Below are 13,219 nucleotides of genomic sequence, written 5' to 3' on the forward strand. Positions count from 1 at the left end.
AAGTTAACAAGGCCAACAGCCATCAAAGAGATAAAACAGCGTCATTTGCTCGGCTGCCGCCGTCTCCGTCATGGAAACCGCTTCTTTTTTGGTTCCAGGTTTCCATCACGCCCATAGCTTGACAGAATGTATTGCTGTAGCAGTACTACACGCCCAGTGTTCATCACCCCCTCTCCTGGTTTCTCGCACCATGTTCAGGGATACTCAGAGGCTCAGCTCATGTCTTCTCTATGTCACGGGCTGAGGCTCACCCTAAACCTCCCACAGCACTGTTTCAGCAAGGAGCCCGAAGGGCGTTATTGTCTGTGGACGCCAGAACCCCACCCCACCCTTCTCTACCCTCCCCAGCCCCCGGATACGTACGTGTGGGGACACGGAGCAACTGTTGCCCTCTGTTCCCTCTGTCCAGCCCATGGATGTGGTATGATCCGTGAGCAGGGGGCTGTTTGTACTTTGAAGTCTTAAGCACTAGACTTTAGGTTAATCGCCTGTCTCCTGATCCCCGGGCTTAGCCGCTCCTCTCTGCCTCGTCTGCCTTTCAGTGTGTGGCTCTCTCTCCGAGGCTGGGGGGAAAAAACCCTGGTTAAAAATAACACAGAAGCATCACACTGCACCCGACCAGCCGTTCCGCTCCAAAGGTTGACAAGAAGGGTCCCGAGTGATGGACCTTCGTCCGCCCGCCCGCCGCGCACGCACACACAATCCAAATCAAATGATGAAATGAAAGAAGAATGCGTGCCTAGAACGAGCGCTGTGGCACGCACTCTGGGCCGCTAGCCTGGTGTAACAATTGTCATTTTTCTTGAAATATATATATATATTTATTTTTTTGGTGGGCGTAACGATTAACTCTGGTGGTCATCTCAACCCCTCCCTTTCTCAGTAATGTTAATCCGCTCATTCTCCCTCCATTTCACTGCCTATCACACTAAGAAAGCTGCATTTAGACACGCTAGTGATATGAAGGGAGTGTGTGACTTTTCTTTCTTTCTGATGCTATGGCCAAACACAATAGGGTGGAACTGACATCTAGACAGAGAGATACAGTATTTGAGGGGTGGACTTAAAGTGGATCTCACAGTGTTTTAACTACTTTGCAGACATGAAACAGACAAACATAACATTAGTCAAAAATATCAAATTCACAGTTTATGCTTCAAACCAACTGTATAAGAGGTTGAGAGAATAGATGGATGCAGTTCAATGTATTATTAATATAATTCACCAATACATTTCTTGGTAAGCCAAAGAATATTGCTATCCAGGCTGTAAATCACAGCTGGCCTGAAACGTTTGCTGCCTTCACCCATTCGGGATTCACTGTTTCAGTTTCAATGAATCAATATTTTGAACAAATACAAATGACTGTAACTAAGTCTGGGAATGTCAATACAACCAAAACTAGCAAGGAAAATGATAACACGTCAGTCATAAAGTAGCTAATGGGCTAACGCACATTCTTTTTGAACCTTTATTTAACTAGGCAACTCAATTAAGAACAAATTCTTATTTTCAATGACGGCCTAGGAACAGTGGATTAACTGCCTGTTCAGGGGCAGAACGACAGATTTATACCTAGTCAGCTTGGGGATTTGAACTTGCAACCTTTCACTTTCTAGTCCAACGCTCTAACCACTAGGCTACCATGCCGCACATGTGTCACGGCCCGATAAATAAGCGAGTAGGACATACAAGCGAGTATAAATCAGTCAACAGTTGAGTCATCAACTAAGTACAGCTTGATGCGCTCGCATCGGTGAATTCAAATTGCGCTGCTTTCGCGGGTCCCGTTTACAGCGCGCCGCAGAGGGAAAGTGTGCAGACACACGTCACAGTCCTAGCTAGGCTAATAAAAAGGTTTGGTATCAGAGCCAGTCGCAGTCAGGCTTCGGTTTCTAAAGCTTGACAATTAATAACCAAAAACCCACGCAAAGGGGAACAATGTAAGCCAATAACTGCAACATTTGAGCAGTAGCCTAGGCTGGCTACTCAAACTACATTGCATTTTGAGTGTAACATACAGCTATCAACCACAATGGTGATCCATGCAGTGCAACATTTTTTTATTATTTTTTAAACACGTTACAGTACATGTTTAAATGTTACAACGACCTACAGCTATGTTTTGTTGTTTGGAGTTATTAACACTTTTTGAGGAGGGTCGCAGCTGATTATGCACATCTGCAAGCATAGCAGCAAAGGCTGGACAAATAGTATGTGTCTCTTTTGTTTAAAAATGTTAAAATGCTATACACAGCATCCTATGTAGAGTAAGTGGGCATGATAAAGGGCCACATCTTCTCAAGTTAAACAATGGCCGGCGCATTTGTTGTATTTTTTTCAATATGAGACTAACGTTAACTAGCTAGCAAACCGATGGGAGGAATGTGGTGAGTGACCAACTTTTCCCCCTTTATATAGTTTTCGGTGGCTATAACTAAAGATTCAGATGTCATTTGGTTAGCTATAAAGAAATGTCAATGCTGACCTTGAACGACTGTTATCCACAGTTAACATATCTCTTAGTTGTTAATCAAATGTATTTGGCATCAATCAAATAGGCAGGCAGGCAGGAAAGTTCCCATTCAGTTGTCAAAACTTGGGTTGGGACAATGCATTGGCAACCAAGCTGCAGGAGGAGGAGCAGGCCACTATTCCCCATCCTTTATCAGAGCAATTTTGACGATCAACTAGCAGAAAAAGTTTAAGAGAGTTTATCTAATGTTCCCTCGTTAGATTTTTAAGCTCATCTCGCTCTGGTTAGCATTAGTTATTGATATTGCTGTTGTTAATGTGGATAAGCAACTGAGGGAGAGATAGCTGTAGCCTTTCATCGTTGTTTGATCAATAGGACTGTGAAGTTTGCAAATGTAAGAGGACTCCCTTGGGTATTTGCAGAAATCCATTCAAGTCTATTTTGTGGCTTTTGGTGAATGTGTTCTAATGATCTAAAGTCACACTGTGGCTACTGCCTGTAAACACACAGTTCAGTTCAAAGTGAATGATGGCAGACCCGTGTGGCAAATGGTTTATTTTCATTATAGGCCTACTGTAGCTCAAATTGGCTATGGCGCACCGGTCTGCGTAGACTCCGGTCCTGAACAAGACAGATGTTTTTTGGAGGGTTTATTTTTAGTGCAGTGTCTATTAATTGTCCAAACGCACTGCCGCATTCCCACTCTATAGTGCTATAGAGTTTTCACAAGTGCCTTACTATACGCCATTCCCAAACATTCTATGAATTTACGAAACTGTGAAAATGACCACATCTAAGTGCTCGCTTGAGATGAACTTCAAAAAAGTTTTTTTTTTTTAAGTGTCATATTCTCCCAGGGGGTATATAGTAACTGCCCCTGAACAAGGCAGTTAACCCACTGTTCCCTGATAGGCCTTCATTGTAAATAGGAATTAGTTCTTAACTGACTTGCCTAGTTATATAAAGATTAAATAAAAAAATATGAACAGATTCTAATAAGATTTCATGTTGCTAAAATGCTGTCATTTCCATTTTAACTGTATTAAAAAAGCAGTGCATTCCATATGGATTGTGATCTAAAATAGGATCTTAAACGTTTTGGGTCAGTATATTCACATATACCATAATGTATAGTACATGAACATATGCACGTGTGTTGCAAACACACACAAGCTCACACGCACACACGCCCATACACACATATAACAGCAACTTTGCTCAGAGTCGTGACTGGCTCTGATCCCAAACCTGAGTCCTAGATCATGCATTAAGTGACCTCATGAGGCCTGCCATCGAACAAGTGCTGATGAGGCCCAAAATAGCCTGTCCTTGTGGGGCTGAGGTGGGGCCACGTCCATCCGAGGAGCCTCAGTGTGCTGCTGAGCCGGGCTGCCAGGACGTGTTCACTCACAGACCTTAACACACTGTGACAACATGGAGCGGTGGAGAGAGAGAGAGAGAGAGAGAGAGAGAGAGAGAGAGAGAGAGAGAGAGAGAGAGAGAGAGAGAGAGAGAGAGAGAGAGAGAGAGAGAGAGAGAGAGAGAGAGAGAGAGAGAGAGAGAGAGAGAGAGAGAGAGAGAGAGAGAGAGAGAGAGAGAGAGGACCGAGAGGAAGGAGAGGACCTTCTCCTTCCCACGCCAATGGAAACAGGGCTGATGCTGTGTTCAGGCTTTTAGGCTTGGAAGTACCATTCAGCCTTAAGTAATACAACACCACTGTCCACTTAGCCCTCTTCAAGGCTTTCATTAACAGAAGAATCCTGAGCTGTGGCACGGCTGATAGAGAATTTTAAGTCACTAGGGAATGGCAGTGTGTTTTGAGATGTCAAACACTATCCAACCAGAGGAGGCGATGGATGGCATGCTCAGAAATGTTGGCGACCACAATCTTATCAGATTGTTTTTACAGACATCCCTTGTCACAGTGGATTACAATAACTCAGGACATTGGTGTGCCGCTGGGTAGGAATTTTTCTCACGCATATTTAATAAAAGGGGACTAGTAATGAATTGGTCTAGTATCCATGGCAACTGCTGACCTCCATCCTCCATCTTGGTCCCATTCCCGCTCCAAGCCTTGCAGGCAGATATTGTACATTACATCTTTTTTTTTTTTTTTTTTTGAATTTAAAATACAAACCGTACGCATTCAAACAGCATACAGACGCACGCAAACATCAATTACATCACACCTGCCCAGACCCACCTGCTCACACCCCTATCCCCAGCGCCCGCATCACTCTCTGCCACATGGCCTCAAACTGCACCATGTTGTTTCTCTCCGTCGCCCTCGCACTTTCAACATTTAGTTAATAAATAAAACATTTGAACTTTCCATTCTGTTAACGATGGAGGATTGGATGATTTCCAGTTTTTAAGTATATGTTTTGGCTACACATTTAAAATACTGGACATATCACATACACACATACAAATACTACCTTAACACCAGATATGTTAGCTTTGCTTCCACAGAAGCCTGATCTAAACCTGATCTAAGATTCCTCTCCACAGATACTGTAAAGCAGCAAATGGATAAACCTGTATTTCAAAAACATGAAACACTCTCCTTCAAATGACCTTTCTCTCCCAGATACACACACGCATGGAAGCACGCTCACACACACATCCATACACACAGTGGCACATTTGTCCTTTCTTCCTAAGAGATTTAACCCAACATTAGCGGGTGCATATCCTTGTCAAGACAACAAATATCTTGTTGTGCCTCTCTCTACCGGCTTCCCTACGAATGGGATCGATACTTGCCGGAGGAAGTGACCTTTTCCTGAGCCAGCTGATGAACGTGAAGGTTAAAAATGGCATAAAATATTTTCTGCTGGCAATCGGTCCTCCTGAGACAAGGCTGGAGAGGGAGAGGGGGCGGTTGGGGGGGGGGGGGGGGTTGCATTGCTCTGTTTTATTTTTTTCATGCGTTACAGCAATTTTCCTGATGTCGCTTTTAATTTAGGAGACGAACGGCCAACGCTGCTTGCGCTAGGCACGGCTGTATGGATTAGCCGGCGCTGTTCCAATGAGTGCAGTTATTAGATTCAGGATGCTGGTTAATGAAATAGACTGGGCTTGGTGGTGTTGCGGAGGGAAGGGTGGGCTGAAACGGCCACTTAAAACAATCACTTATGTCTTTCCAATGGAGAACAACCTCTGCGTTACTACAGGGTTAGGGATCATTTTAAGAGTTGAGGTTTACGGTTCTTTTAAGAGATGAGAAGAAAGACCGATCGTTTACTGCGTTGAATCTTCTTGGTCGCTTACATGTTGATTTTCTGAACCGTTGAGAATATAAACAGTATTGTTTCTGTGACGACCAAAATAAAATCCACATTTCAATTTGAAACGAAATCACTGAAGCACAATTCCTTGTAATTGACCACAAAACCTCAGTTATATCAGATGATCATCACGGAAACCAGAGAATATTTTACATTATTCAGGAGTTGCTAGGGTCATGCTGTGAGGGAGGGCTCATGTTGTATGGGAAGCGATTGTTTATACTGTACAGAGTCACTCAACTATGAAACTATTTCTGTATCACAACAAATAGCCCTCTACACACATGGTGTGCTCGTCACAACGACAATGCATTTTGGTGTCCAATGGTGGAGCATGACACATTTTTGGGAGAAATTCCAATACCATATCCCACATTTCCACTTTTCCACTCACTCACAGCTAACTCGAAGTTAACCTGACTCCTGATTTCCTTTGCATTAATGGGCTACTTCCTGTGTGGACAGGGCAATAACAGGAAGTAGGAAGCAGGTGTTCCAGCATGGGGTGAAAGGTCACAGGAAACTGCGGTTGGCCAGAGGAAATCACTGGAGGGAGGATTCTGAAAACATTTGAGACCAAAGGCAGCAGGGCACAGCGCAAAGTTGACACAACTTCGCAGTCATCATGCTATTTTAGACATCACAGTCTCGCCATAGTGGGCTGTTGTTGCCTTGAAATGCCAGATCAGATCAACGTTAGCTAGCACAACAATGCTATTTAGCATTTCAGCTAAACTAGTCATGTATTAGCCTAGGTATCAGTTTGAATGTCGCTCCATGTTAAGTGAGATTCAGCGTCGGTGGGTGTGAATGTGTTTTGTGCTTGCCTGTCTGTCTGTCCTGAGTGATTTGATTGAGTTAGGCGTTAGCTTTCATTTTTTGTAAGCTGCCTGTGCTCCTGCCTGTTCTGTCTCCATTTGGCTAGTGGATATTCGCGGCTGTACCTCACAGAGAGCCAGGCTGGCAGCTGTTGCTTAACATGACTTTACATCTGATCTTACATCTCTCACTCAGTCCGCTCCCGAGGGTGACCAACAACGAGACACATGCCACGACAGCCGTGCTCGTGACAACAACCACGTTGAAACAATAACCACACACACAACCAAAATAAGCCCTCAAAGCGCATGCGTTGGGCCTTTGGGTTGAGTATGGAAGTCGATTCATCAAATGAAACCAGACTATTGGGAGTTTGGAGAAGAGCTTACATTACTAATAGTCCAGCAATCGACAGGCTACACTGTCTGTCTGTAATTCAAACACAGAATCTTTCCACACACCACTCTCAAACTCATTATTATTTATAGTAAAAGAGAGGCACGGGAATTATTTCTGTCTAAAATAACTGCCCTTTATCTGATGCCATAGGAGCTGTTCTTTTTCCAGCCCTGCCATCAATCCATCGTTGGATTGATCCAAGTTCACTCAAAAGCTTAACGGAACGATTCGCCCATTTTGAATGTAATTTCGTTTTAGTGATGTTCTCTGAGTGATGTTCTATCAATTCCCGGGGTCATTTCATGTTTTCATGTGCATCTTGAGCTAATTGCCGCTCAAGCAGGCAGAAATACAGCTGGTGTGACGAGTTGTGCAAAAACGTACAACATTCAAAATGAGTGCATCTTTCCTTTAAACACTGGTTTGTGTATCCGCGTGCATCAGTTTCGATATGTACTGTATGTGCGTGTGTTCCTAGGAAACAGTATGTGTGTGTGAGAGAGTGTGTGTGTGTGCGTGCGTGCATGCATGCGTGCCTGTATAATGTGTGTGTAAGTGTATATTATGCATAAATTCCTGACTATATCAGAACAGCAAAATGTCCACTCTGCAGTAGCTTTTCCCCCAGTGGACTATTCCAGCAGAGAGGTGTGAAACTCGCCTGATAACTCCTACAATTACACACGTTAATAATCAGGCTGGCCGCGCGGCAGGAGAGGGAGCAGGCCATGTTGTGTTCCACGAATTTAGGTTATGGCCTCCCGTCACTGAGTCTGCTCGGTAAGCACAGAAGGGACAACGCCATGAGGGATGAGCATGGCCGAAAACACAGCACATATACCAGAAAATAACTCTTAAGTTCTGAATTATTAATACCCAACATGTGCTCTTTGTCCTAAAGGGTAATTGAATTAACGGGACGGTAAATAGATGAGCAGGGTCAATGTTGCAGATGAAAACAATGCAGGTCCTCCCCGAACGATCAATGGAGTGCAATCATCAAGTGGCCAGAAGTGATAATCATTTAAAGAGATTGGGAGGGGGAATCAATGGCTTGCCTAATTGAGCCTGTTCTGTGTTGGTATGAACTGGTGGACTCTGAAAGGCCAAACAACAGAGTTCTATATGAAAAAAAGACAGTGACAATTATTCTTGTAATTTTCATTCGATGGTTTCGCTATGGTTGATTTTCAAGGAAGTGGAAGCTGGAGAGGGTGATGGAAAGAGCAAATCATCTGGATTAAATGTCGCAGCACAAATGAGCTGAAAGTCTCAGCCCTGATGTGGATTTTGGAGGATGGCCTTTGCCACTTCTAACACCTCATCTATGTGTTTTAGCTGGACGACACTTACGAGCCACACTTCCTCTGCGGTGCTGGGGGAGCTTCCTTCCAGACCCTGGCCTGTGTGATAGCCGGTGACAGGTTGAGGGTAGTGAGGCTAGCGACCCGTGGTTAATGTCACATGTGTGGCTTTAAGGGGGCCTATCTGGAAGAGCAAGAAACCCCACACCCCAGCCTCCGTGTCCTGTCTGAGTGGATTATATCACAGCCGGAGCATGTCTCTTTCTGTCTGTTAACATGGAAGCCGGGAACACTCCCTCCCTGCATCGAGCCTCGTGCAGACACAAAATCAGAGCTTGGCCACAAACTAACACTGCAATGATATATTAGATTGGGCCTTCTTTGAAAAACAAATAATAATGACTTTCACCCCTTGTTGTGAGATGGTAGCTGCCAACACACAGACAATGGAGTGAGGCTATATAGAAACTAATGACTGGGATTAGAATCATCCATTTTGGGCTGACTAGCTCAGGGGTCAACATTTTGGCTCAGCTACCGCACTGACACTCCTCCATAATGGTTCAGTCCAGGATTGTCAGTTTGCTAAGTCACGTTCATACCTACCTACCCAACACACACCTACAACCAGATGTGCACGTGCACGTGCACACGCACACAGACACTTTCATTGCCTCAGTTGGCATAAAATAGGCTACAAAGACACATGGGAAAATCCCTTTTACATTCACTATACACTCTCAGGTTGAACTCTCATTTCGTCCAGGGAGAGAAAGTAGTTTCGGTCTCAACACCAGACGGTCTTGAGAGAAAAAAGGCAGGGGTTGGGATCATGGTAATGGGCTTCACCTGTTTGATGCGGTCAGGGTTGACGGTGGTCTGTGGCTGCAGTACGCTGACCGGTTCTGATTTCTGGGTGCTCTGCGGCATCTCCCGCACCTTCTCAGCGATGAAGTTATGGACTCCATTCAGAGCCTCCACTGTCCCCTGGATCAGACACACCCGCTCTGTCGTGCCTGGAGAACAGACGGAAACACATACAGAACATGACTTACTAACTTAAAGATTTTGGTAGGAGCTTTGGTTGTTGACAAATACATATAGAACATATGCAATATTTATTACTGGTAATGTACTCTCGTTACCCATCAAACATCTTCAGAAAATGTCATTTTATGAGTATGTGTAGGCCTAATCAAACATTAAAAAAAACAACCAGAATGTGTATTTCTTTAATGTCCAGTGATTCCCTCTTTTCCCAAATTTCAAAAGTTTCACTTCTGGTCTTTCCCAAGATGGCGGCCAACATAGGAATTGTGTAATGATATTTGCCACGTCGTAAAATACAACCCTGTAATTTCTAAATACAGTCTTATGCAATGACCCAATATCGTTTTTTTTTCTATTTCAGTTTCCTGACTTCACATCTCCCATCTGTGAAAGTAACATCAGTAACGCCTGGTCAAATTCCACCAGTAAAGTCATACAGGGTCAGAAGGATGAATACAGCCTGGTTACAGATCTGTTTTGTACTGTTTTGCCAACTCCTATTGTCATTGTCATACCAAAAGTATCATACAGGAGTTGTGTATACGTCACAAACAGATCTGGGACCAGGCTAGGATGAAAATACTCAATTAATAATATAATAAATAATATATCCCATTTAGCAGACGCTTTTGTCCAAAGCGACTTACAAGTCGGCTGGGGCCACTACTTTTACATATGGGTGGCCCCAGCGGGAATCGAACCCACGACGCTTGGCGTTGCAAGCGCCATGCTCTACCGACTGAGCCACACAGGACCCAATTGACTAGAGGCATGCCTAAATGAAGTCCATGACTATTATACTACGGTGTGTCAGGTAATTTGAAATGTACACAGTGATGATATACCTAAATTAAGCCTGTTAGGCAGCATGAATACTACTGAGTAATTAACATCACCCAAGGTCAAAGTGCGCTTAGAGTAATACAGCAGATTAAGGATCTATGTTATACTCTATGCACTAGTCCTATATTTCTACAGTATATATATATATATATATATATATATAGAGAGAGAGAGAGAGAGAGAGTGGGGAGAACAAGTATTTGATACACTGCAGATTTTGCAGGTTTTCCTACTTACAAAGCATGTAGAGGTCTGTAATTGTTATCATAGGTACACTTCAACTGTGAGAGACGGAATCTAAAACAAAAATCCAGAAAATCACATTGTATGATCTTTAAGTAATTAATTAGCATTTTATTGCATGACATAAGTATTTGATCACCTACCAACCAGTAAGAATTCCGGCTCTCACAGACCTGTTAGTTTTCTTTAAGAAGCCCACCTGTTCTCCACTCATTACCTGTATTAACTGCACCTGTTTGAACTCGTTACCTGTATAAAAGACACCTGTCCACACATTCAATCAAACAGACTCCAACCTCTCCACAATGGCCAAGACCAGAGAGCTGTGTAAGGACATCAGGGATAAAATTGTAGACCTGCACAAGGCTGGGATGGGCTACAGGACAATAGGCAAGCAGCTTGGTGAGAAAGCAACAACTGTTGGCGCAATTATTAGAAAATGGAAGAAGTTCAAGATGACGGTCAATCACCCTCGGTCTGGGGCTCCATGCAAGATCTCACCTCGTGGGGCATCAATGATCATGGGGAAGGTGAGGGATCGGCCTAGAACTACACGGCAGGACCTGGTCAATGACCTGAAGAGAGCTGGGACCACAGTCTCAAAGAAAACCATTAGTAACACACTACGCCGTCATGGAATAAAATCCTGCAGCGCACGCAAGGTCCCCCTGCTCAAGCCAGCGCATGTCCAGGCCCGTTTAAAGTTAGCCAATGACCATCTGGATGATCCAGAGGAGGAATGGGAGAAGGTCATGTGGTCTGATGAGACAAAAAGAGAGCTTTTTGGTCTAAACTCCACTCGCCGTGTTTGGAGGAAGAAAAAGGATGAGTACAACCCCAAGAACACCATCACAACCGTGAAGCATGGAGGTGGAAACATCATTATTTGGGGATGCTTTTCTGCAAAGGGGACAGGACAACTGCACCGAGGGGAGGATGGATGGGCCCATGTATCGCGAGATCTTGGCCAACAACCTCCTTCCCTCAGTAAGAGCATTGAAGATGGTTCGTGGCTGGGTCTTCCAGCATGACAACGACCCAAAACACACAGCCAGGGCAACTAAGGAGTGGCTCCGTAAGAAGCATGTCAAGGTCCTGTAGTGGCCTAGCCTAAACCCAATAGAACATCTTTGGAGGGAGCTGAAAGTCCGTATTGCCCAGCGACAGCCCCGAAACCTGAAGGATCTGGAGAAGGTCTGTATGGAGGAGTGGGTCAAAAACCCTGCTGCAGTGTGTGCAAACCTGGTCAAGAACTACAGGAAACGTATGATCTCTGTAATTGCAAACAAAGGTTTCTGTACCAAATATTAAGTTCTGCTTTTCTGATGTATCAAATACTTATGTCTTGCAATAAAATGCTAATGAATTTTCTGGATTTTTGTTTTAAAAATCATATGATGTCAATGTCTGTGATTTTCTGGAGGTTTTTTGTCTCTCATTTTAGATTCCGTTCTCTCTTCCCCTCTGATTAGGTCTCTATTTCTCTCTCTGTTCCTGCTACTTTCAGTGTCTGATTCTTGTTTGTGTTTTTGATCTCTCACAGAGTCTGCCTGGCAGGTGCATCCTGCATTATACTAACGTTCTTTTTGTTCCATTGACTACGTTGGAAGAGGATTTATGCCATTTGACTGTTTTCTGTTAAGTGTACCTATGATAAAATTACAGACAATTACAGACATGCTATTTGTAACGTTCTTTTTGTTCCATTGACTACGTTGGAAGAGGATTTATGCCATGTTTTTTCATTAAAGAACTCTGTTTTCTGTTAAAACCGCTTTTGGGTCTTCACTCAAGTACATAACATATGATAAAAATTACAGACAATTACAGACATGCTTTGTAAATAGGAAAACCTGCAAAATCGGCAGTGTATCAAATAATAGTTCTCCCCACTGTATATATATACACACAGTGGCGGGTGAAACTATTCACCCCCTTGGCATTTTTCCTATTTTGTTGCCCTACAACCTGGAATTAAAATAGATTTTTTTTTGGGGGGGGGGGGGGTTGTATCATTTAATTTACACAACATGCTTACCACTTTGAAAATGCTAAATATATTTTATTGGGAAACAAACAAGAACTAATATAAAAAAAATGGAAAACTTGAGCGTGCATAACTATTCACCCCCCCCCCCCCCCGAAAGTCAATACTCTGTGGAGCCACCTTTTGCAGCAATTACAGCTGCAAGTCTCTTGGGGTATGTCTCTATAAGCTTGGCACATCTAGCCACTGGGATTTTTGCAAGGGGGATGAATACTTTTGCAAGGCACTGTACTAGCAACCCATCTGCTACATTCATTATCAACCATTTGGCTTCACTATTGCATGTCTACAACCATGATTAGCAGTGAGACAAATGTTTAAAACGTCCACATCTGTTCAGTGTTACACTGTACTGCGATCCCATGACAGGATGAAGTTGTGAACGCAGCTGAAACAACAGCCACACGGCTATGGAGTGTCTTGTTGTTCAGAGAATGGCCTACAGGACATAATGACTCGCATTGGACAGGGAGTCTACTGAAAGACTTCATATTGCAACTAATTCAATAGTAACACGAGTCATTGACTGGTCTGACATTGGAGTGTCCCTCAGGAGGGGAATTGGACGATAAAAGGGTTTATTTACAATGTCGACCTCTGCGTTACCAGTACTATACAGTAAGCACTTCATTTTTAGGTCCAGATTCTTCCAGCCTTGCTACAGACCTTGGTTAATTATCTTCCTCTACTGCCTTTATCAGTTGCATTGGCGCCACGCATCCAAGACCAACACAACTTCTCTCTG

The 13,219-nt window shown here is 43.6% G+C and overlaps 1 protein-coding gene across 3 annotated transcripts in view; it reads right to left on the reverse strand.

Moving 5' to 3' along the window:
- nova2 (NOVA alternative splicing regulator 2) overlaps positions 1-13,219 on the reverse strand; it is a 58,550-nt gene that overhangs the window by 13,290 nt on the left and 32,041 nt on the right. For all 3 annotated transcript variants that reach the window (XM_064984352.1, XM_064984351.1, XM_064984350.1), the window contains one exon: positions 9,141-9,307. In XM_064984352.1, coding sequence (XP_064840424.1) covers positions 9,141-9,307 — 167 coding nt within the window. The remainder of the gene's footprint in view (positions 1-9,140; positions 9,308-13,219) is intronic.

This window comes from Oncorhynchus masou, chromosome 13 (genome assembly GCF_036934945.1).
Source record: "Oncorhynchus masou masou isolate Uvic2021 chromosome 13, UVic_Omas_1.1, whole genome shotgun sequence".
Classification (NCBI taxonomy): domain Eukaryota; kingdom Metazoa; phylum Chordata; class Actinopteri; order Salmoniformes; family Salmonidae; genus Oncorhynchus; species Oncorhynchus masou.